Source organism: Xyrauchen texanus, chromosome 33 (assembly GCF_025860055.1).
Source record: "Xyrauchen texanus isolate HMW12.3.18 chromosome 33, RBS_HiC_50CHRs, whole genome shotgun sequence".
Taxonomy (NCBI): domain Eukaryota; kingdom Metazoa; phylum Chordata; class Actinopteri; order Cypriniformes; family Catostomidae; genus Xyrauchen; species Xyrauchen texanus.
Window position 1 is genome coordinate 3337996 of NC_068308.1, and position 26098 is coordinate 3364093.

At 39.2% G+C, this 26098-nt stretch overlaps 1 protein-coding gene across 1 annotated transcript in view; it reads left to right on the forward strand.

The window, feature by feature from the left end:
- The first annotated feature begins 7179 nt into the window (after positions 1–7179).
- LOC127626760 (ataxin-2-like protein) overlaps positions 7180–26098 on the forward strand; it is a 31123-nt gene continuing 12204 nt past the window's right edge. Inside the window, exons 1-14 of the mRNA XM_052102778.1 lie at positions 7180–7246; positions 7404–7562; positions 8041–8077; positions 8856–8912; positions 16734–16805; positions 16893–17049; positions 17561–17682; positions 17762–17853; positions 20037–20270; positions 22933–23288; positions 23383–23469; positions 24284–24400; positions 25509–25586; positions 25748–25809. Coding sequence (XP_051958738.1) covers positions 7480–7562; positions 8041–8077; positions 8856–8912; positions 16734–16805; positions 16893–17049; positions 17561–17682; positions 17762–17853; positions 20037–20270; positions 22933–23288; positions 23383–23469; positions 24284–24400; positions 25509–25586; positions 25748–25809 — 1554 coding nt within the window. The 5' untranslated portion in view covers positions 7180–7246; positions 7404–7479. The remainder of the gene's footprint in view (positions 7247–7403; positions 7563–8040; positions 8078–8855; positions 8913–16733; positions 16806–16892; positions 17050–17560; positions 17683–17761; positions 17854–20036; positions 20271–22932; positions 23289–23382; positions 23470–24283; positions 24401–25508; positions 25587–25747; positions 25810–26098) is intronic.

The following is a 26098-nucleotide window of genomic DNA, read 5'->3' on the forward strand; positions in this document are numbered from 1 at the left end:
AAAGAGCCAGAGAGTTCGGGTGGGAAAGGCCACCCTCCACGGTTATGTGCATAAGCAGCACGTAAATCTCCACAAAAGATTCTCATCCACATTGTATCTTGTACCTGGGAGCTAAACATGCTCAGGCCGCATTGTCCAGCACAGAGAGTTGTCTCCATTGTTCATCCTTCTCGACCAAGATTCAGGGTTGAGGGTCACAGTTGCGGGCAAAAATAACCTGTCTCTTCTCAGGCTAGAGAAGAGCCAACAGAGTATTCGCAGGCCCCTTCATGGGGCGAAATGATGGACAATGTGTCTCCAGTCCTTCCCTCGCTGTTTGAGGATGCACTGGCGGGAGCGGAAGACGACGAGGAGGATGAAGTTTTGTTGGACATCTTTCAGGAGGACGAGGATGGCGAAGAAGATTCCATTTTGCCCGTGGACCAGTCCCAGCCACCAAGCATGCAGGAGGAGTGCTCTCCATCTCTGGTTCAGTCAAAGTTGAATTTTATTGAGGTCTACGTCAAGGACACAGCTAAGCTTTTGATCGACTGGCCATCACAGCCAGCGGGTATGGGAGCTGAAAGGGATATATATGATGGCAAGAGGCTCCCATCTCACCTCCTTCCAGTGAAGCAGTTCCACCCAGTCATACCGGCTTGTGTGGCAGAAATTACGCAATTTTGGGATAAGCCTTTTTCTCACTGAGTGCGAAAGGGTTCTTGAGACTCAACCTCCAGGGAATGGGAGACATGGGGACATGTCGTTCCGGTGGAATTATCGGTTACTAATCACCTGCAACCAGGACATTGAGCAGTTTGCCTGACTCCAGATCTCTCAACCCTGCTCTCTGGGAGGAGATCTGCGTTATCGCAGACTTAAACTTGTGTATGTCTCGCGGTGCGGTTAAAAGCTGCAGGAGAATCATGGGTTTGGCGGTGGTAGGTGAGAGAGCCCTTTGGCTGAACTTGTCTCTCTGAAAAAGAGATTTTTATGCCCACATAGACCCAAAGGCAATGTTTGGTGCATCCATTATGGCTATAAGCCAGAAGTGCGACCTGAGAAGGAAGGAGGGAGAGGTGTTTGAAGAATGTCTCACACAAAAGCCACTGTCTTGAGTCCTCCATATTTCCAACAACAAAGCACAATTACAATTTAAGAAGTGGGATGTAGGATAATTCTGATAGCACATGAAGGCAGCATTAGTTTAATTATTATAAAGTTAGACACATGATGGGGCACGTATTCATATAGTCTTTGCATGCCCATGCTTAAATTTTGAATGCTTGATTATCTAATCAAAAACAATATTTAGTGAATGATGAAAGATTTAGATACAGCAAATCCCCAAGTGATTGTAATACAGAATAATAATAATAATAAAAAAAACAATTGGCAACTATCAGCATCAAATTTTACAGATTACCGATAGTTCCAAAAAAAAAACAGCACAGATCAGCACAGATTAATCGGTAAAACCAATATATCGGTCTACCTCTAAAACGGTCCCACTACTCAACAACATATAAAATCAATACAAACTGTGGCTGGTCTCTTCCTTTCCAAGTGGGTAGTTCTTGGCCAGAATATGCAGTAAAGTGGACTAGACTTTATGCTTAAAGTCAAAAGTCTGATTCAGAGAGACTGTATTGTACCTGGAGTTTGAATATCATCACCTTGTAGTCCAGGTATCTATCTTATAAGACAGAGCTGCTTGTCAGGGGGCATCGACATGGACAAACCCTGAGTGTACATGAAGTCAGAGGTCAGACCTTCTGGTTCCAGCCACACCTGGTGCTGTCGCCCTGGAAACCGCAGCAGCTTTGACTCAACTGAAGGGCAGTACCTGCAAAATGGATGTAGAACATTTCTAGCACATAATCACATAAAATAAGGCTGCCTTCACATCACTGAACTGCCATAATTACAAGATCTCTGAGATTGTACTATGACCTGTTCACATCCTCAGATTCAGAAATTATTTGTTTATATGTCAACATTCATAACGCCACAATGGAACGTGCAGTTTTGTTGTTGATGAGGGCAAAATACTAAATCACTACATCAACTTACATCAACTTACATCTATCTCTACGTAAAATGAATGAGAGTGCTTTTTGCTTTTATAAAACTATTCCTATATAATACAAATATTAAGTACACAAAATATCATTAAAATGTTAATTGCCATCTTTGCAGGCAGTCCTTGACATATAAAATAAGGTTAACATTGGCTTTTATGGTTGCTGCACATTTATATAGTAAACAGGTGCTTTTAGAGGTCTACAGATTTATCAGTTTTGCCAATGTCTACTTAAAGCTGAAGTGTGTGACTGTTACACTCTCTGGACTGCTGTCGCTATATTGCGAAAAAAGTTTACGTTAAAACGTTAAATTCTCTGTATACATACGTCATGCCTATGAGGTCTCATTTGAAAGCTTAGAATCTGAACTTTTCAGAGATAGACACTTCTCCATTTATGATACATAAAATAACAAAATAAAGCCTCAAAAATTTGCGTTGTAAATTAGAGGTAATGGGGTAGAAATATTTTTATGAAAATAAAAGTCTTTCACATAGCACCTAAATGGACTGTGACTGTAAAGTTAATTTTGTTTCCCTAATACCACAGTATGAAAGATTTTCAAAAGAATTACAAAGTGAAATATGATTTCTGTAAGTCATCAAATACAAACATCTCTTTTATGTTCTGATAACAGCTGCTGTAAGACCCAAGTAGCAAAACATTTTATATCTGCTTTTACCATAGGTAATTTTATAAAACAAAATTGCAATTGTTTCCTTGTCTGTGAGCTTGCTTGGTTGAATAATCCAATGTTATACTGTATCTTAGATGTCCAGAATAAAATATCATCAGAAAATCATCAGGAAAATATATTTTCAACTACTGATGTTATATATCATCAAGCTTTCTAATGGCACCTAGAGTGAGCTTCTAGTCCGCTTAGAGGCCGAGATTTTCAATGAAACAATGGGGATGGTGCATAAACTGAAAATTAGACTGAATGTTTATGGACAAGCACATCTTCGAGGCCTAAAATGCTTTAGAGCGCCACCTACATTTCAGATCTGTATATTGTGGTGTAATGTGATAGAGACTTTTTAATTCCAAAATCTTTTTCAGACTATGAGAGAGAACTGTACAGCAGGAGGGATCACCCATCCGCCCCCCAGGAGAAGAGCTCTGCCCCATGAAGAGAGAACCGGAGAGGAAAGTGCCAGTGGTCAGAACCACAGAGCGGGAATGGACTTCACCTCCATCATGAGCGGCCAGAGAGATTATACACTCAAAACATGAACACGTCACGCTGTTCTTACCGCGACTTCAATGTATGAGCAATGAGTGCTTTGATGTTTCTCACCTAATCTTTTTCAATATACTTTATGTACTCCTGGTTTTTCAGGGTCAGCCGCAGACACCAACAGGTCTTCCACAGACCCCTCTATGACTGTCAGTCTGAATGTAAACAACAGCTCTGACTGAAAGAGAAGATGTGAAAATGTTGTTACCACGAAACCCTGCTCAGATTTCCAAGATTTCACTAAAGAATAGAGTGTGCCTTAAAGTGATGCACCACCCCTTAACTGTGCTAAAAACAGTGTAACACATGGCCTCAAATGGCTTCATACTTTAAGCTTTAAATGCAGAACTGTGTGTAATTGTATAATATAGGCCTACTAAAACTTGAGTTACGTGCTAAAATGTAATACTTAGGGTTAGGGGTCTGTTCAAGGATGAGTAATAGTACTAATAATGCTTGCCTCACTAATGATTCTGTATGTGAGTAAGAAAGACAGAACATAACCTGTATGAAGTGTCTATAGCATTGGCGGTCCAGTTGCGGGCACCTTACTCTGGTTGGGGACAGAGAAGTGATTGCCAGTCTCCGGCTCTTCCATCACACCATCCAAAGCGTCAGTCTCCTTTACTAGATGACCTTTACACACATCCCCCAGTGACGGGTTATGCGACAGCACCCCTGCTGGACAAACACAAAATTACATGTAAAAGTTAATCTTGTTATCTGACAATCATCGGAATAACGTCTTATGTTAAACCGCTGACTCCTTTGTATTTTCTGTGTGATGAGCAGTGTGTTTGCACCAACTCTGCTTGCAGCCACCACGGCTTCAGTCCTGGCGTGACCGCCGCCCACCACAATGACATCATAGAGTTGGGTGTGGAAGTCAGGGACGTAGAGGGGCGTTCTATCCACCAGGGGTCTGAGGACTCGCTGCTGTCCGCCCGGGGAGGAGCAGCTGTCATCCGCAAGAGGGTGGAGGAGTGGTCGAAGACCATGCGACGAGTGTCTGGGAACCGGCGAGCAATTTTTTTCTCTCTCTCTCTCCCACTGTCGCTCTGCCTCGCACTTTGTCCGCTGCGGGGGGTGTACGGAAAAGAAGGTAGGAGTGTGACGAGGAGGAGGGCGTGTCTGGGCCGTGACTACACACACCCGGCCAACAATCGTGCTAATCAGCCGATGAGAGTGATAAGAGCAGCCAGATGCGGCAGTTCGGGAGAGAGTTTTAAATTTACATGAAATATTACTTTGACTGTTCAGCCAGTTTCCACCTCCTCCTTTCCTATTTTAACCCTGTTACAGAGTGTAGTGTGTTTTGGGCCATGATCCATTTGATGTTTATTGGTTTTTATTAGTTTGTATTACTGTAGGTCCCTAATAGTATCCACTAGATATGACATACCACCATAAGAGGCTAACACAGAACCATTATAATTGAATTAAAAACAATATAATTACCAATATAACCATAATAATTTCTGTGAGGGTTTCTATGTTTGTTGTTGTTGTTTTTTCTTTCAACAGGGTAGTAGGTACCAAAATACCAACAACTACTGTAGCACCACCATATTTGTGTAAATAATTGTGAATCAATTAAAGGTGCGCTCAGTAATTTTTTGAAGTATGTTGAAGTTGCTTACAGTGGCACCTAGTGGCCTGGATGCCGCATCATTCAAACACAGAAGATTTCAGTTACCAATGCCATTGTAAAAGTAAATAGTATAATATATATATATATATATATATATATATATATATATATATATATATATATATATATATATATAATTTTGGCAATAGTGTTTGGAATAATGTACAGATTTTGCTCTTATGGAAAGAAATTGGTACTTTTATTCACCAAAGTGGCATTCAACTGATCACAATGAATAGTCAGGACATCAGTAATGTGAAAAATTACTATTACAATTCAGAACTTCTTAAACTCAAAAGATTTCTCATCAAAAAATCCTCCATGTGCAGCAATGACATCTTTGCAGATCCTTGGCATTCTAGCTGTCAGTTTGTCCAGATACTCAGGTGACATTTTACTCCACACTTCCTGTAGCACTTGTCATAGATGTGACTGTCTTGTCGGGCACTTCTCACACACCTTACAGTCTAGCTGGTCCCACAAAATCTAAACGGGGTTAAGATCTATCACACTCTTTTCCAATTATCTGTTGTCCAATGTCTGTGTTTCTTTGTCCACTCTAACCTTTTCTTTTTGTTTTTCTGTTTCAAAAGTGTCTTTTTCTGTGTAATTCTTCCCATAAGTCCTGCACCCCTGAGTCTTCTGTTTACTGTTGTACATGAAACTGGTGTTGAGTGTGTAGAATTCAATGAAGCTGTCAGCGGAGGACATGTGAGGCGTCTATTACTCAGATGTACTTATCCTCCTGTTTATTTGTACATCTGGTCTTCCACATCTCTTTCTGTCCTTGTTAGAGACAGTTGTTCTTTGTCTTTGAAGACTGTACACACACGAAATCATTTTCATTTTTTTTTTTTTTTGGCAATTTCAAGCATTGTAAATCCTTCATTCCTCAAAACAATGATTGACTGATGAGTTTCTAGAGAAAGCTGTTTCTTTTCTTTGCCATTTTTTTTTTTATCTTATATTGACCTTAAGACGTGCCAGTCTATTGCATACTGTGGCAACTCAAAAACAAACAAGACAATGTTAAGCTTCATTTAACAAACTAAATAGCTTTTAGCTGTGTTTGATATAATGGCAAGTGATTTTATAGTACCAAATGATCAATTTAGCATGATTACTCAAGGATAAGGTGTTGGCGTGACGGCTGCTGGAAATGGGGCCTGTCTAGATAGTGCTGTTTTATACATCAGTAATGTCCTGACTATACATTGTGATCAGTTGAATGCCACTTTGGTGAATTAAAGTACAAATTTCCTTCCGAAACAGCAAAATCTGTACATTATTCCAAACCTTTGGACGCCAGTGTGTGTGTATATATATATATATATATTACATATAATAATTGATATATTGGATATATTATTAAACGAAATAAATAGTGATAGCCTATATTGTTCTTATAAATAATTAATATTAAGTAGTTTGTAATAAAAATTATATGCATTTTAGAAAGGCTAAGAAAATTAGATGCTAGTAAAATAAGAAGCATAAATGAGAAGTATAAATTAGGTTTACTCAAGTAATATTTATTAAGTAACAGGTAATTACTTCATAATAATTAGCAATAGTGTAGTAAAAGAGACTTAATAGTGTCATTATAGTTCATAAATGTTATGCATTGTTATGTGTTCCACAAAGGCATGTCACAATACTGTTAACCCTCATGATGCCAGATCGATAATGCTGTAACTCATTGCTATAGAGCAGACTGGTACTCACCTACTGATATTAATGTGATCTCTGCTGTTTAAATAATTTGAGATGACAGTGGACATCCTCTATTACGTCAACCAAAACAGTGCTCGGCCATGTCTTTTCAATTAATACCGTAATAACAGTCATAGACACCCATTTAAAATCAATTGACCCAATGAGATGAATCTTTCAGTTTAACTAAATTAAGTCAGAATTAATTTCTCTCTATAATAATTTGTTAAATGTGTTTATACTTCTTTATTTCAGAATTAATAAAAAAATACTTTATTTAGATACTCATTAATTTATCTAGGTAAAAAAAAAAAAAAAAATATATATATATATATATATATATATATATATATATTGTATTAATTTCTTCTTCATTTAATCCTGTAAGTTAGTTCTACCATATTTAAACCGCCGACTATTTTTAATGCAATGAATTTGGCTAGTACTAAACGCGCCCGTATATTATTGGATGAGCGCGCTCCCGATCCAGCACCTCACGCGCACGCGCTCTACTTGAGCGCGTCTCGCGTGAATTGTGCACGCAGCTGCTGATCCTGTGACTCGTGCGGAAAACTGCAGGTAACAGTCACAAATAATTAGTGACAATAATTCCTGATGCAAATTATGCTTTATTTTTCATAAGCGAAAATACTACATTAAACGACAAGCGATAATGAGGAGATATTGTTATTTTTACATGGTTGTGATTGATGATAATGCTGTTTGTTATCTGCAGCAGTGCATCTGTCTGTAAACTGGACTGAAGTCTTGAGTGATCGGCTGATTTAGTTGATTTTAATCGAATCTGGATCATGCTGAAACCACAGGCGGCCTCTGCGGTCCGGAAACCAACCAACGGGGCGCCTGCAGCGGTCAGCAGGTTAGCCGCGGGGAGGTGAGTGCTGTCGGCGTGTGTACTTAGGAGAGGGCGGGGATTTATTTGGGCCTACCGGTCACTACCTGTGTGGAGTGGGCGTGTCCGCACTGCAGTCAGGACTTAATAACCAATAGTAGGAGATTACGTTTGATTGATTTACGGATTGTCCAATCAGAAATGAAGGGACTAAATTATTGTTGCAGCAAACAAGTCTGTCTTGTCTCCCGATCTATATATATTTATTTGTCTATCTGCATATATCTATTTAAAACCAACATCAAATCAAAAATGGCCTTTTTTTTACTTTATTAAGACATGTTCCTGGTCTTAATGTGGTTGAATCAGTGTTGAAATTATTTATATAGATATATATATATATCAAGCTAAAAATGTTTGACCATCCAATCATCTGAATAGTTCTGAGTGTGTTTTTCTTATCAAACAAAAGTATGATTTGACAGTTTTGCTGATCTTTATCCTCTCACCTCTCCTGCAGGGGTCGATTAAGCAAACCAACATTCTCATCTCATTCTGTAAGTGCTATTATCTTTCTATTTCGTGAGTTATTATTTAAATCTCACATTTTCCACCAGAAGTTTGACAAGTCATAGTTTTTGCATTATTAAATGAGTAGTCATACATCTTTGTAAATTGAAAAACCAGTACTCTGTTATACCATGCACAAAATATAGCTGCAAGCAGCGATGATGGGCCCAAGCACATGGGTCTATTTCCACCCAGTGGTATTCTGAAAACAATGCAAGGTGGACACATGCTTTTGGCATTTTACATTATTTGAAGCAATTTGGGTAAATATAAGAGGACTATTTTAAAATATGTTTTAAGAGCCACACTTCCTGCTGCCATGTGGTGGTGTTATGACCATGACCCAAAATAGTGAAATCCATGTGATTAGCCCCCAAATCTAAACATGCGTCTCAATTTTTATCTAATCACATATTGCACACAGAAGATATGAGACACTTCATAATTCATAATTTAGCATCTTCAATGTCTTTGTATAATGATGTCTATATGTGGTACAGTCTCATGAATCCCCTAGGAGGAACATTTAAAAGTTCAGAGACTGCAATATAAAAGAAAATCAAAATGGCTGACTTCCTGTTGGATGGAGCTAATAATTATAAATCTGAAAGTTCAGCTTGATGAGTACTATATGCACCTATTTTGGTGATTATGTGAAAATGGAGGTGATACAGAGATACTTTATCTCGATGCAATTATGATAAAATGGTAATGTTACTGCTGTGTTGTGTTGTTTGACTGATTGTGATATTGTTTGTGGGTTAGGTTTTTGAAGGTGTGTACAACAACGCTAGGATGACCCACTTCCTCACAGCAGTCGTGGTAAGCATTTGTGCTAGTGTATAAGCATTTTTATAGTTGCAGTCTGTTGCACCATTAAACTTGGGTAAAACGAAACTCTGAATAAACCAAAATATTTACAGAGGCCTCCGACCTGGAGTAACAGTTTACTGAATGACATCAATAAGTGAATCTTTTACGTGATAGTTCAATCCTTTAGACATATATGATGATGTTGACATACACTCACCTAAAGGATTATTAGGAACACCATACTAATACTGTGTTTGACCCCCTTTCACCTTCAGAACTGCCTTAATTCTACGTGGCATTGATTCAACAAGGTGCTGAAAGCATTCTTTAGAAATGTTGGCCCATATTGATAGGATAGCATCTTGCAGTTGATGGAGATTTGTGGGATGCACATCCAGGGCATGAAGCTCCCGTTCCACCACATCCCAAAGATGCTCTATTGGGTTGAGATCTGGTGACTGTGGGGGCCATTTTAGTACAGTGAGCTCATTGTCATGTTCAAGAAACCAATTTGAAATGATTCGAGCTTTGTGACATGGTGCATTATCCTGCTGGAAGTAGCCATCAGAGGATGGGTACATGGTGGCCATAAAGGGATGGACATGGTCAGAAACAATGCTCAGGTAGGCTGTGGCTTTTAAACGATGCCCAATTGGCACTAAGGGGCCTAAAGTGTGCCAAGAAAACATCCCCCACACCATTACACCACCACCACCAGCCTGCACAGTGGTAACAAGGCATGATGGATCCATGTTCTCATTCTGTTTATGCCAAATTCTGACTCTACCATCTGAATGTCTCAACAGAAATCGAGACTCATCAGACCAGGCAACATTTTTCCAGTTTTCAACTGTCCAATTTTGGTGAGCTCTTGCAAATTGTAGCCTCTTTTTCCTATTTGTAGTGGAGATGAGTGGTACCTGGTGGGGTCTTCTGCTGTTGTAGCCCATCCGCCTCAAGGTTGTGCGTGTTGTAGCTTCACAAATGCTTTGCTGCATACCTCGGTTGTAACGAGTGGTTATTTCAGGCAAAGTTGCTCTTCTATCAGCTTGAATCAGTCGGCCCATTCTCCTCTGACCTCTAGCATCAACAAGGCATTTTCGCCCACAGGACTGCCGCGATACTGGATGTTTTTCCCTTTTCACACCATTCTTTGTAAACCCTAGAAATGGTTGTGCGTGAAAATCCCAGTAACTGAGCAGATTGTGAAATACTCAGACCGCCCGCCTGGCACCAACAACCATGCCACGCTCAAAATTGCTTAAATCACCTTTCTTTCCCATTCTGACATTCAGTTTGGAGTTCAGGAGATTGTCTTGACCAGGACCACACCCCTAAATGCATTGAAGCAACTGCCATGTGATTGGTTGATTAGATAATTGCATTAATGAGAAATTGAACAGGGTGTTCCTAATAATCCTTTAGGTGAGTGTATGTGCTTACATAAATGAGAGAACGTTATGTGTAAAACATAACATTAATGGTTTTTAGAGGCTCCTTATCATGAAAATGATATAAAATATGCACTTTCTGGTGTCACTGTCATGCAACGTTCTAACACATAGGCCTGCAAAATATATAGGATATTAATATTTTTCCCAGTCTGTTGTACAGTTTAAGACAGAAGTTTACATACATTTAGGTTGAAGTCATTAAAATTCATTTTTTAACCACTCCACAGATTTAATATTAGCAAACTATAGTTTTGGCAAGTCTGTGCCTTTAAGCAGCTTGGAAAATTCCAGAAAATTATGTCAAGCCTTTAAACAATTAGCTTCTGATAGGAGGTGTACTGAATTGGAGGTGTACCTGTGGATGTATTTTAAGGCCTATCTTCAAACTCAGTGTCTCTTTGCTTGACATCATGGGAAAATCTAAAGAAATCTGCCAAGACCTTATACATTCATCCTTATTCATCCTTCATCCTTGGGAGCAATTTCCAAACACCTGAAGGTACCACGTTCATCTGTACAAACAATAGTATAAACACCATGGGTCCACGCAGCCATCATACCACTCAAGAAGGAGATGCATTCTGTCTCCTAGAAATGATCCTAGTTTGATGCAAAAAGTGCAAATCAAAAAGGAGGGACTGGTGCACTTCACAAAATATATGGCATCATGAGGAAGGAAAATTATATGGATATATTGAAGCAACATCGCAAGACATCAGCACAGTGACTTTTCCAAATTGACATTGTCCCCAAGAATACCTCTAAAGTTGTGGCAAAATGGCTCAAGGACATCAAAGTCAAGGTATTGGAGTGGCCATCACAAACCCCTGAACTCAATCTGCTGAAAAAACATGTGCAAGCAAGTAGGCCTACGAACCTGACTCAAGTTACACCAGTTCTGTCTGGAGGAATGGGCCAAAATTCCAGCAACTTATTGTGAGAAGCTTGTGGAAGGATACCCAAAATGTTTAACCCAAGTTGCACGATGTAAAGGCAATTCCACCAAAGACTAACAAAGTGTATGTAAACTTCTGAACCTCTGGGAATGTGATGAAATAAATAAAAGATGAAATGAATCATTCTCTACTATTATTCTGACATTTCACATTCTTAAAATAAAGTTGAGATCCTGACTGACCTAAGACAGGGAACGTTTTCTAGGATTAAATATCAGGAATTGTGAAAAACTGAGTTTAAATGAATTTGGCAAAGATGTATGTAAACTTCTGACTTCAGCTGTGTTAATATTTATTGACCTTAGTCATTTATACAGATACAGTTCCTTAAAATTGTTATTTACATGTTTAAATATACTTTTTATTATATTAAATTATTGTTTAAATATCTTATTAGGTTGGCTTGAAAAAGTGTCTTTACATTGAAGTTGCTCTATCGCTCTTGTGCGGATCCAGCGAGAGCAGCAATCTACTGACCACTTCCAGTTTACTCGGCCCGATAATAAACAAGCGATTTATATCACTTGACCACTAGTGTCCTTCATACACCTTAAGAAGTCTTTTATTCATATTAAACTTGAAATCAGGGAAGAATGTCAAGAAAAATTATATTTAAAAAATCTAGACATTTTCAAATACTTTCTCTTTTTTTGTTCAACTTTTGTCTTTGATAATTTTACATAACACTTTGTGTATGATTCCACAACGACCAAGAACATTTGACTGTTACTTCAAAATAAAAACTGAGCGCTTTACTTTCACTATCAAAAGTGATGTTATATTTTTGCAGGAGTTTAGCGCAAAATTCTAAAAGTGCTTCAGAAGCGGTTAATCTTGTGGTGCGGCTCAATAAGACAGTCAGAGTTAATTTGGTGCTCTCGTAATGCAATGACATTGGAAAATAATGCACAAAAACGTGCTGTTCGTGGCATTTCTATATTTGCTTAAATTTCCTTATTTGGATAGTAAAATGTGAACAAGGTTGTTGGTAGAACAAGGCGCCGTTCCTTAGCCGCAGGATTCTGGTCGGAATGTGCTCTGCAGAAATTATTTTATGTATTCTGGAGCAGACCCAGTGACTGTTCTGTGTGCCAGCATCAGAGCCTTGAATTTTATATGTGCATCAACAGAGCAGTCAGTGAAGAGAGACAAGGAGTGGTGTAACATGCGCTCTCTTTGGTTCATTAAAGGCCAGGCGTGCTGCTCCATTCTGGATCATTTCCAGGGTTCTAATTGTGCATGCATGAAGGCCTGCAGTGAGAGCATTACTGTAGTCCAGTCTAGTTATAACTAGGGCTGTGCTAAAAAATCGATTAGGCAATATATTGTGATATTTATTTTGGTGATATACTACATCGATTTCCAGCTCAAAAAAATCGATAAAAAAAACAAACTACAAGCTCCGTTCCTGTTGATGTCGCAGTACGGCTAGCTGCCCAGAATTGCCGGGTGACATTTTCGGTAGAGTGAAAGGCTGGAAGCAACATGGCAGACGCAGCTGACAAAACGACAGCGGCCCCATCAAAATATAAAGCCTATATGTGGGTGCACTTCGGTTTTAAAAACAAACCTGGCAGCATGGACTTGGATAAAAAAATGCAATATGCAAGCTTTGGCACGCTGCTATAAAATATTCAGGTAACACAACCAACTTGCGAGCGCACCTTGTCAGATGCCATGCAGATATAACGTTACAACAGCCTGCATAACACCACTAACAAACTTTCATCTAACTCAGCTCGAGCTCTAAAAATAACGGAGTCGTTTGATTTGCGCCCCAATGTCGTTGAAAACACCGGCCTCAGGTATATGGTTAACATCATGGAGCCGCGCTATGTGATCCCGACTCGCAAACACATTACTGAGGTAGTTGTGACCAGGATGTATGAAGAGGTGAAGCAAGTAGTAAAAACATCTCTTGGCTCAGCAGAAAGAGTGGCCCTTATGTGCGATGGCTGGACATCGAGAGCCACTGGATCTTATGTTACGATCACAACGCACCACATCAATGAGGACTGGGAACTGATTTCTCATGTTTTGCTGACGAGGGCAATGCATGAGAGCTATACTTGCAGTAACATCGCCGAGCTGTTGAAAGGAGCATTAGAGGAATGGGACATAAAAAGCAAGGAGGACCCTGCTATAGTTACAGACAACGTATCAAACATGACCAGCGCAGCTAGTTGGTTTGCTACATTTTAAATCTTTCGCGCATACCTTGATTGTGGCTTCACAGCGCGTACTGCAGCTAAAACCAGTCGCCCGATTGCTGGGAAGTGTGAGAATAACATCCAGCTGTGTACTGTGTGAAAAACAAAAGCTGCAAAATCTGCCTCAACACAAATTGCTCATTGACATCGTTACCAGATGGAATAGTGCTCATGACATGCTGCACCGCTTCTTAGAACAGCAGCCAGTCATCCATGCTGCCCTCCTCTCAGCTGAGGTGAGGAAGACAGAGATGATCTGCACCCTCAGTGAGTCAGACATAACAACTGCTGAAGTGGTGGTCACTGCTATGAAGCCCATGAAGGTAGCTACACTTGTTATGTCAGAGGAGACCACACCAACATTATCAGCTGTATTTCATTTATCATTGTGATGTATTAGGACTACCCAGATCATACACAGTAACTTGTATTTCAGCTCTGTTTTAAAATTTTCAGTGAACTGTGCAATATCGCAATATATATCATATCATGATCCATGTATCGTATCGTGAATTCCTTTGCCAATACCCACCCCTAGTTATAACAAGTGACTGAACAAGAAGTTGTGTGGCATGTTCAGAGAGGAAGGGTCTTATCTTTTGATGTTGAAGAGTGTAAATCTACATGATCGTGCTATCTTTGAGATGTGGTCTGTGAAATTTAGTAGGTTATCGATGGTCACCCCTAGATTTCTGACCGTTTTGGAAGGCGTTACTGTTGTTGAACCAATCTGCACAATGATGTTGAACAGCAGGGTTGGCTGGAAAGACCAGGAGTTCAGTCTTGGCTGGGTTAAGTTGCAGATGGTCATCCAGGCCGAGATGCCTGCCAAACAGGCAGAGATTCAAGCACTCACCATGGTGTGATTGGGCTGGAAAAACAAGTACACCTGCGTGTCATCGGAATTACAGTGTTAAGAGAAACCATGTGCCTTAATGATGGGTCCCTGTGATGTTGTGTATGTAGAGAAGAGAAGTGGCCCAAGCACTGAGCCCTGAGGTACCTCAGTAAGTAGCTGATGTGACTTGGACCCTCCAAGCTACCTTGAAGGAACTATCAGAGAAATGGGAATTAAAACAGTCAAGCACAGTTCCTGTGATGACCAGAGTAGAGGGGGTGGAGGGTAGGATCTGATTGTTGACTGTGTCAGAGGCTGTAGAAAGGTCCAGTAGAATCAGGCCGGATGATCTGGATCCAGCTTTCTCCTGTCTCAGCGACTCTGACAGACAGCAGGGCAGTCTCGGTGAAGTGTTCACTTTTGAAGCCTGATTGATTGTCATCCAACAGCTTGTGAAAAGACATATGTTTGTGGCAATAAAATAATAACTAGGGATGGGAATGATTGGAAATAAGAAATGCAATTCTCATTGGTTTTTCTGCCCTCAGTCTGTTGCCAAATCAGTAAAACATTTTCACAGTGCAAAAGGTGTCTAAACGGACCTTTTTAAATAAATAAAAAAAATCTTAATACTTTTTTATAAAATAACCACTAATTACAACAAAACTCATAATGTGTGTGTGTTTAACTATGCATTGTCATATCAACAGCTATCCAGTAATTAACTAATATCTAATTAACTAATTTCATGCCGGGCATGAATGACCTGTGGTTCGTAACATTTTATTATGCACAAAAACAACTAGCTGAAAGAAGTTATTTCTTTGGTAGAAAGCGTTGTATGTTTCGCACTGCTGATTCTGTAGTAGTGTTGCAATGCTGCCAAGTTGTTGCAGAAATGCTATCTGTTAGGGGTGTGCAATATTGACAAAAAATGATATCTCCATATTTTGGGGATTTTGCCTATAATGATAAACGGACGATATTTTGCATCCTTCAAAAAAAATTGTTGTAGAAGTCTTATACTATTTCCCTCATACAACATATTAATAACATAATATGATAAAATTGATTGTTGATATTATTAAGCGAAACAATATATTGAAGGAAAAGAGGTCTTTATTATTTAAAACTGAAGCATTCAAGTAAGAACAATACAGAACACTGCTCTTCTGTAAGGTGAACTGTGCAGCTTACAAGCAAGATGCAAAAATATGGCATTGTAATAAGTCAACAAATGCAAACTTCTTTCAAACACAGCACAAGAATAAAAAAATTGCATTTATAAACGAATTACACCCATCTGTAAAATTTTGCATAAAGTCAAAGATGCAAAAAGAAAGCCAAAGCAGTGTGTATCTTGGGTCTAATGTCTTCAAAAGTTGTTTAAAACCATCTCTATCAACTGCTTGAATTGGCACCATGTCTTTTGCGGTGTAATTGGTGACCGTGTTTGTTATATCTCGCCATCTGTCGCTTTTTTTGTCGTAAGGAACTTTTTTTGCTAAATGATTCTGCCGAAGTTTGAGTTTTTTTTGCTTTTACCCTGTCAGTTGCAGGCGTGTTGTGTTCAGTTGACTCGCAAAGCTTTTCATATTCCTCATATTCAGTGCGGTGGGTAGTTCGAAGATGGTGAAACAGGTTGGTTAATTGAGCTGCTTTTGACTAAACGATTTTTGTCACAGTTTGCAGATTGGTGTCATTTGACTTGCATCTGACCTTTCAAAACCAAACCACCTCCATGCTATTGATGACGACCCACATCTAGCAATTAAATCTAGCGTGGGTTGCAAGGTTGTTGGTGTTTGATGATCTCCTCTCGCTGTTTCTTCGCTCATTTCTAACTTCTGTCATACACTCCCCAATCTAATGTGCAACATCACGATCCGAATGCGCATGTGCAGTAGTTTATACTACTTTGCTACAGCACGCAGTGAATTGGTGGACACTTAATACAGCATTTTGATAGGTTTTTGAAAATTAGTGGCATACTTGATAATGTTATTTCGCATATCATTAAAACTACAATTGCGATATTTTCATAGACTATATCGCACACCCCTACTATCTGTGTATGCTCATGTCTTTGAAAAAGTTGAAAAGTATAGCAGATATATGCATTTGTTGCAAATCATGTTTTATGCCTATGAAGTAAACTAAAGGCTATTGTCTATTTGGAAAATATGTCCCGCCATAGCTTCCTGTTTCAATAGAAAATATGTCCACATAAGTCCACAAGAGTTTTAGGTTTTTTATTATGAGATTTATTGACATGTTCAGACACGTATGGGAAAGAAACTTTGTTGGTATGAGTTGTTTATTTTTGTCATTGTCATGTCACATAATTGTCTGACATCTTTGTTTTCCTGTAGGGCTCCACGTGTGACATCAGAGTGAAGAATGGGAGTGTGTATGAGGGAATCTTTAAGACACTTAGCTCAAGGGTGGGTTGCAACAGCAGTTTCTTTACTTATTGCAGATTTTGTTAATCAGTTGTACTTAACCTTGTCTGTTTCTGTATCTTGTTTCAGTGTGAGCTGGCCGTGGATGCCGTGCACATACGTGGTGAGGAGGATGGCTTGTCTGTTCCTCCCAGGAGAGAGGAGATCACAGACACTATGATATTCAACCCAGTAGATGTCGTTACCATGACGTGCCGGGATGTGGACCTGAACTTTGCCACTAGAGGTACAGAACATCTCAAAGGTCAATCAACAATAATGAAGGTCAAGTTTACTAATCAGTTACTTATTTCTGGGGTTGGTTTTGGAATAGCATGGTAATATACTGCTCATACTATTTCTATAGTCTGCCGTAATTCTACTGTGCACTGTATGCCCGCAGCAGTTGATCTTAAATGTAGTGTCCCCCAAGGCTCAGTATTAGGCTCTTTTTTTCTTATTCTCTTTTTAACAAACAGGGATTAGTGGAAATAATTTTCTGTGGTAATCAACTAAAATCATCACAGATTCTGTCTATAGTGTTTCAATTGTGTTTCCCCAAAATATTCCTCAAAAACTGTACAGACAATTAATGTGAAGTGAAATATACAAAGGTGCAATGGTTTGCTGAGATTACGGTAACAGCAGATTATCTTGGCACGTCATAAGGAATCGTGCCTTATGTACAGTGGCCATGAGTTGTATCTATTAATACAGATGATGATTTTTACATTATTGTTCTGCTGTCCTTCTATCAGATACTTTCACAGACACAGCGATCAGTCTGCCTCATGTGAACGGGGAACATAAAGAGAAAGTGCTGCAGAGATGGGATGGAGGAGACAGCAACGGAGAGAATTTTGACCTCGAAACAGACACGGTAACTTGTTGCTGACGTGTACAGCAGTGTTCATTTGTCAGACTTCAGCTGAGCAATACAAATTTTTTCTGGTTTGCAGTCCAACGGGTGGGATGCGAACGAGATGTTTCGCTTTAATGAAGAAAACTATGGCGTCAAATCAACATATGACTCCACTCTGTCTATGTACACGTAAGGTTTTTTTATTTATTTGGTTCAATGGTCTCATTTAAAACAACTTGTTGGCCAGTAATGTATTTTTTAATTATGTATAACTTAAAATATTATTATAAATATATATAACTTGGAGATCTATTAAATATTTATTATTTAATTGTAATGATTTTGTTGCTGCTTTATACAGTGACTTTGTATGTGCTTTTTTGTGTATTATTAAGTTTCCCAAAGACTGTGAGTAGGCTAGTTTTGTGTGCCATCCTTGTTTCAGGGTGAATCAATAAATAATGGGGAGAAAGTTATTAATAATAACATACATAAGTTGACATTTTAGCATTGTTTTACTAAGCTTGAAAGTATATGAATGACTGAAATAGTCATTCACAAATGCGAACTTTGTTTTGTCATATTGCATCAAACATGTGAACAGTTCTCCCAAGGAAGAACATTTTGTCATCATTAACTCATTTTTGTCCAAACCCACATTCATTTCTTTTTTCCGTGGAACTCAGAAGATGGACAAAGATGCAGTGAAAGTACAGTTGAAGTCATTAAAACACATTTTTTAACCACTCCACAGGTCTAATATTAGCAACTACAGTTTTCACAAGTCGTTTAGGACATCTACATTTTTCCAACAATTGTTTATAGATAGATTGTTTCACTTTTAATAGTTTAATTGTTTTAATCACAATTCCGATTGTTTTAGACAATTAGCCAATTAGCTTCTGATAGGTGGTGTACTGATTTGGAAGTTTACCTGTGGATGTATTTTAAGGCCTACCTTCAAACTCTGTGTCCTTTGATTAACATCATGGGAAAATCAAAAGAAATAGCCAAAACCTCTGATAAAAAATAGTGGACCTCCACAATTCCGGTTCATCCTTGGGAGCAATTTCCAAATTCCTGAAGGTACCACGTTCATCTGTACAAACAAGTATAAACACCATGGGACCATGCAGCCATCATTCCTCTCAAGGAGGAGATGTATTCTGTCTCCTAGAGATAAACATGTTTTGGTGCAAATAGTGCAAATCAATCCCAGAACAACAGCAAAGGACCTTGTGAAGATGCTGGAGGAAACAGGTATTCAGGTATCTATATCAACAGTAAAACAAGTCCTGTATCGACATAACCTGAAAGGCTGCTCGGCAAGGAAGAAGTCATTGCTCCAAAACCACCATAAAAAAGGCAGACTACAGCTTGCAAGGGCACATGGGGACAAAGATCTTACTATTTGGAAAAATGTCCTCTGGTCTGATGAAAGAAATATTGATCTGTTTGGCCATAATGACCATTGTTATGTTTGGAGGGAAAAGGGTGAGGCTTGCAAGTCGAAGAACACCATCCCAACCATGAAGCATGAGTGTGGCAGCATCATGTTGTGGGGGGTGCTTTGCTGCAGGAGGGACTGGTTCATTTCAGAAAATAGATGGCATCATGAGGAAGGAAAATGATCTGGATATATTGAAGCATCACCTCAAGACATCAGCCAGGATGTTAAAGCTTGGTCGCAAATGGGTCTTCCAAATGGACAATGACCCCAAGCATACCTCCAAAGTTGTGGCAAAATGGCTTGAGGACAACAAAGTCAAGGTATTGGAGTGGCCATCACAAAACCCTGACCTTAATCCGAAAGAAAATTTGTGGATAGAAATGAAAAAGCATGTGCGAGCAAGGAGGCCTACAAACCTGACTCCGTTACACCAGTTCTGTCTGGAGGAATGGGCCATAAATCTAAATCAAAACATTTGACCCAAGTTGCACAATTTAAAGGCAATACTACCAAATACTAACAAAGTGTTTGTAAACTTCTGACACACTGGGAATGTGATGAAAGAAATAAAAGCTGAAATAAATCATTCTCTACTATTATTCTGACATTTCACATTCTTAAAATAAAGTGATCGTAACTGACCTAAGACAGGGAATGTTTTCTAAGATTAAATGTCAGGAATTGTGATAAATTTAGTTTAAATGATTTGGCTAAGGTGTATCTAAACTTCTGACTTCAACTGTAAATGGTGACAGGCAAAAACTCACCAAAATTATCTGTGTTTCACGGAAGGAAGTCATACAAGTTTGGAAGAACATGAAAGTGGGTAAATGATAACAGAATTTTCATTTTGGGTTAAATATCACTTTAACACCCAAGCTCAAAGTTGAAATCAGAAGTTAAAATCAATTCTCTCTGTCAGGGTTCCTCTGGAGCGGAACACCTCCGAGTGCTACAGGCAGCGTGAAGCCCGAGCCGCCCGATTGGCCAATGAGATCGAGTCCAGCCCACAGTACCGTCAACGGGTTTCACTAGAGAACGATGAAGGGAAGAGTGAGGAGGACAAATACAGTGCTGTCGTGAGAGATGGAGAACGAGAGAAGGATAGAGAGAGTCCACGAGAGAGAGGCAGAGACAGTCCTAGCAGTGTCAACAGGTAAACGTGTGTTGCCACGATATCAATATTTCAGTAACACCAGTGAAATTTTGTGATACTGAGTACTACAAAAAATATTAACTTAAATTATTGACAAGGTCTAGCAATGGCATGTAGCCTTCAAGTATTTTTTTATTAAGTTTAAGTATTAAGTATTTAAGTACTTCAAGTTTTTAAAGTAATTATTCAAGCAAACTGTCAGTAATGAATATCAAAGATATTTGTCAATGTTGTTTTTTTATTAAAATTAACAAGACAATAGAGCGCATCAATCTGGTTCCAGAAGTAATTAACACATTCTTTTATCCCATAGACTCATTGAGTTTCAACACTTACACTGATCAGTCAAAACATTAAAACCACTGACAGGTGAAGTAAATAAAATGTATTATCTTGTTACAATGGCACCTGTCAAGGGGTGGGATATATTAGGCAGCAAGTGAAAAGTCAGTTCTTGAATTTCATGTGTTGGAAGCAGGAAAAATGGGCAAGCGTAAGGATCTGAGAAGCTTTGACAAGGGCCAAATTCTGATGGCTAGACGACTGGGTCAGAGCATCTCCAAAAATGCATGTCTTGTGGGGTGTTCCTGCTGTCCATGCTGTGGTTAGTACCTATCAAAAGTGGTCCAAGGAAGGACAACTGATGAACTGTCGACAGAGTCATGGGTGCCCAAGGATCGTTGATGTGCGTGGGGAGCGAAGGCTATTCTTTCTGATCTGATCCCACTGAAGAGCTACTGTAGCACAAATTGCTGAAAAACTTGAAGCTGGACATGATAGAAAGGTGTCAAAACACAGTGAATCGTAGCTTGCTGGGTATGGATCTGCATAGCTGCTGACCCCTGTCCACCGCCAAAAGCACCTACAATGGGCATTTGAGCATCAGAACTGGACCATGGAGCAATGGAAGAAGGTAAACTGGTCTGATGAATCACGTTCTCTTTTAGATCCTGTGGACAGCCGGTTGCATGTGCGTCATTATGGAAAGAAGGCAGTCCGCCGGCGGCAGTGTGATGCTCTGGGCAATGTTCTGCTAGGAAACCTTGGGTCCTGGCATTCATGTGTATGTTACTTTGACATGTACCACCTACCTAAACATTGTTGCAGACCACGTACACCCCTTCATGGCAATGTTATTCTCTGATAGTAGTGGCCTCTTTCAGCAGGATAATGCACCCTGCCACACTGCAAAAATTGTTCAGGAATGGTTTGAGGAACACGATGAAGAGTTCAAGGTGTTTACTTGGCTTCCAAATTCCCCAGATCTTAATCCGATTGAGCATCTACAGGATGTGCTGGACCAACAAGTCCGATCCACGGCAGCTCCACCTCACAACTTGCAGGACTTGAACAGAGTTGAACCTTTCAGATCACCACCTTGCAACTTACAGGACTTGTAGGATCTGCTGCTAGTGTCTTGGTGCCAGATACCACAGGACACCTTCAGAGGTCTTATGGAGTCCATTCCTCAGCTGTTTTGGCAGCACGAGGGGGACCTACGTTTAATGTTGTGGCTGAATGTTGAATAAACTTTGTTGTTTATCGCTGGTATATGCTTCCGTTGAAGCCATCCATCTGTGTTTTTCAACTTCATTGTTTAAAAATTGTGTTTGGTAGCTTAATTAATAGTGAACAACAACATTTCCCAGAGAACCACGGGCAACGAAACCCACGAAACATGCCTTGGAGTGTTTGCCCACTCCCATGATGCACTGTGAATGACGTAATCGAGTCTCCCTTCACCCTTAAACTACTTATATGTTTTTGGCCATCAGAATATTTAGCAATAGACTGAAAATATATTGTTTCTATAATCAACAACCTAAAATCAGTAATTTTATATATTCCCATCGTTTTTATTCAATTACAACATTCGCAGTGCTTCATGGGATCGTAGTTTGTGCCCTCTTGAAAGATGGTACATATGCAACCTCATACCTTTGTCTTTATGTCAGTTTATCAAATACTTTTTTGCCTCAAAACAAAGTTTGTGATGTTATGATTCTCCTTGGAGCTGGTTGGTTTGGTTTTTGGCACACTACTCTTTTATGAAGGATATTATTTAAATTCTATGGAAGAAATGAATGAGGAAAATACCTGATGTTTCACAACAGAGTACATGCGAGAAGTGATAGGAGATACGAAAACAAATGCATGATCATATTCTATTCATTTCAGAAAATTATGTATATGTTTTTAATCACCTCAAGGCATCCTATCTTTTATTGGTTACAATATGATAAAGTATCGCCTACTGTAAAATCTACCTGTTTGCTTAACTGACTGTCCAAGAGAATTGGCCATTTCTCTCCAACTCTTCTCTTTCTCCACCCGGTTGTGGTTCAGTTCAGAGGAAACATTAAATAGGCACTGGTGCTCCTGCCAATGTTACACAAATTTTTCCTTAGTCTCAATGGACCAAAGAAATGTTCTTGATACCGCAGCCATGCTAGTTGATGTTCTGTAGCAGGTACATCAGGACTCCTCCCACTGAAACTTCCCGTGCCCTGTTTCATGTTTTCATGTGTTACATGTTTTCTTTTTATTATTATTATTTTAAGATCAATTGGTACTAGAGGACTAGTACTTTTGACATCCCTAGTACGTAGATGCATTGTTGTCTGTCCTTATGAACACTCAAGCACATCTGTCTTTCTCTCAGGGAGGGTAAATACATTCCTTTACCCCAGCGGGCGAGAGAAATGGGCACGTCCAACAGAAGCAGCCGTGGTGGAAGCACCTACATCCCAAACCGTTCCACACCCCCCAGCTCATCTCAGCGTCTGCCCCTTATTGCTGGGGGTTCACAGCCACCCCCCTCATCAGAGCGGAGCAGCCCTCTCGCCCGGGGCGGATACTCACCCAACACATCCTCTCCCAGGCTCTGTGAACTTCCCTCAGTGGGCTCAGCAAGCACCTCTCCCATCCCAAACACACACTCACACCCCTTTACCACCATTACACATTCACACTCCCTCCCGCACGCACTCTCTGACGCCCCCCGCACCATCAACGGAGGTGAGTACACTGGTAATGTTTTACTTTTTTTTTTCTGACATTGACGTTTTCCACAACTCAAACTATTCAATCACTTTGTGTTTGTGTTTCTCAGTATCTTCTAAAACGTCTCCAAAGTCGCAGAGACCCCCACAGACCAGTAGAGCAGCTCGGACCTCCAACACACACACTCCCCCCTCAGGTTTGTGCCCTAAATCTTACATTAAAGGAATAGTTCACGCAAAAATGTAAATACTGACATCATTTACTCACCCTCAGGTCATTCCAACATGAAACAATGAAAGTGAATGAGGACTGGGTAAAAACATAAGTCTCACAAAAGCTTTGTGTGAGGAACAAACCAAAAATGTATTCAACATTCACTAAAATTACCTGCCATCGCAGCTCTCAAGATTTAACATCTTGAATTTTCTTGCGACCACTGTTTGGTGTTATCTGACTACAAAGTAATTGGTTACTTTAATCAAATTACTTTTAAGCCAAAAAGTAGTAAAACAAATTTTTTAATTTGTCTAATCAGATTACAGTTACTGACTTTCTATTAAATTGATTACTTTTAAGCACATTACTCGGGTTACACATTATTCTAAAATAATATTATTTATGTAGAATAAATTGTACTACAAAGCATGAATTGTGTTGATATGCATGTCTGTTAGTGACAGCTGAAGAGTCTCTTAGTCATTGTAAGAGAGAAATGTATGGTGCTGTGTGAAAAGTGTTTTAGAAAGTAGCTTAAAAGGAAATAGTAATCGATGTAATTTTTTCTACAAAGTAATATTTTTCAATTTTAGAGAAGTGATTTGTTGTGGATTACTTTCTTTAGTAACTTACCAAACGTTTATGAATTGAATGAGATTTGGAGCTACAGAGGGGAAGACTGAAAAAAAATATCTATCTACACAGTGGAAACAGTTTGAATAGTTCAAAAGAAATAAATGGTTTCGATTTAAGAGATTGTACAGGCTTGATCATTAGTCTTATTTCCTCTACAGCCTCTCGGCCTCCAAAATCTGACGTTCCTTCACAAGACGCTTCTATTTCCAGCTCCATATCATTGGACAACCTCAAACAGAAGTCTTCTGGCCCTACCCCTTTGTTTCCAGTCGATGGTAAACCAAAGATGAACTTTTTTCAGGAAAATGTTAAGAAACAAGTTAAACTTATTCAACATTGTTAATATCATTGTTGCAATTTAGTGCCATCAGTTTAAAGGAATAATGTACAGCTGGTCATTTATAGAGGTGCAACAGTCTTTTTACAATACCTTAAAACCTTTAAACACAGTCCTGCCATTAGCTCTGAGGTTGTTAAATAATTCTTTTGAAGGTAGCAGTCCATGTTATTTTGACTTAATACATTTGAATTTAATAGCAGAATTTCAAGTGACAAAGCGCCAAAAGAGCGCTGCAGTGACTGATCGAGTCGCTCATCCTGCACTCTCAAACTACTTCTAGAATTGTTTATATCTATATATTTTGCAATAACTTAAATTATAATTCATAATCTAAAACCAATAGTTGTATTTATTTCTATTGATTCTAATTCAGTTACGTCATTTGCAATGCTTCATGGGATTCTGGTTCATTCCCTCATTAAAAACGTTAAATACCTAGAAAGAACCTTCGGTCTTGTACTTCATCTTTTTGTCCAATTTTCAGTTACTTTTGCTTCAAATCAAAGTTTGCAATGTTGTGATTCACTTTGGAGCAGGTTGGTTTGTTTCATTGCTTACAACTCTTTTATGAAATCCCTATTGAAGTAAAATACTTTGGGGAAACAAGACGGCTTAAAAAGTGGCCAGCACTTGTGCTCTATTACAAAATAAACCTCGACAATGTGATCGGTAGCAAAGGGGAGGCTTCTTGTCATTTTATAGGGGTTTATTTTGCTGTAATGACCGTCTGACTGTACGCTATCCAGCTTATTACATGACTACTACCTACAAATTGAATAAATAAATTGGAAGGAACTATTGGAGTTGAATTTATTTTAATATGTGAGAAGACCGAGATAAGAGGGACATAAAACAACCACCGTGTAGGAAATCCATTTCCTGTCTCAACGGTTAATTAATTATAGAGTTTAGCTCACATTATATAAAAATGTTTTATGACAATGTCATGTTTGATCAGTCAAAATCAGTTGTTCAGAGAGATGTGTAATAGATTTTTATTAATATTGAAATGATAAAAGTTGTCCATGTTTTCCCTCCTATAGTTAATGAGATTTTGAGCTCTGCAGGGAAAGAGAAACCAGCTGAATCTCATCCCAGCACTGAAGAATCCAAGACCAAAGGTGTGTATGTGACCGCAAATAACAGCAGATAATTTTTTGGAGAATGATCGACAGCTGTGCTGTCAAACTGTAGCAGTGATGCATGACTGCTTTTGGCAAATGGATTTTGCAGCACTGGAGCAGGACTGAATATTCGTGTGTGTATGTGTTTCCCCCCTCAGCATCCTGCATTCAGCAGCGCAATCAGATAGAAGAGCTTCGCCAATTTGGCAACGACTTCAGGGTGAGACCTTCAAAGCGTTTAATAATAAAATTCAGCACCTACCACATCCTGCACCATATGTGCTGTAGACATGAATGATATCTCAAATCATGCACAATGCAAATGATCATTTAAGAGTTACAATGAAGAAGGGACCATATCTAGAAACTTTAACTCTTTTGACAAAACACCTTGGCAACCACCCTCAACACCTTAATATTGTGGTAGTGAGTTTTTCACAGGCAGACACCACTCACATTTTCTCTATCATTTAAAGGGGTCAAACGTCTAAATGTCTGTCAGGAGTGTT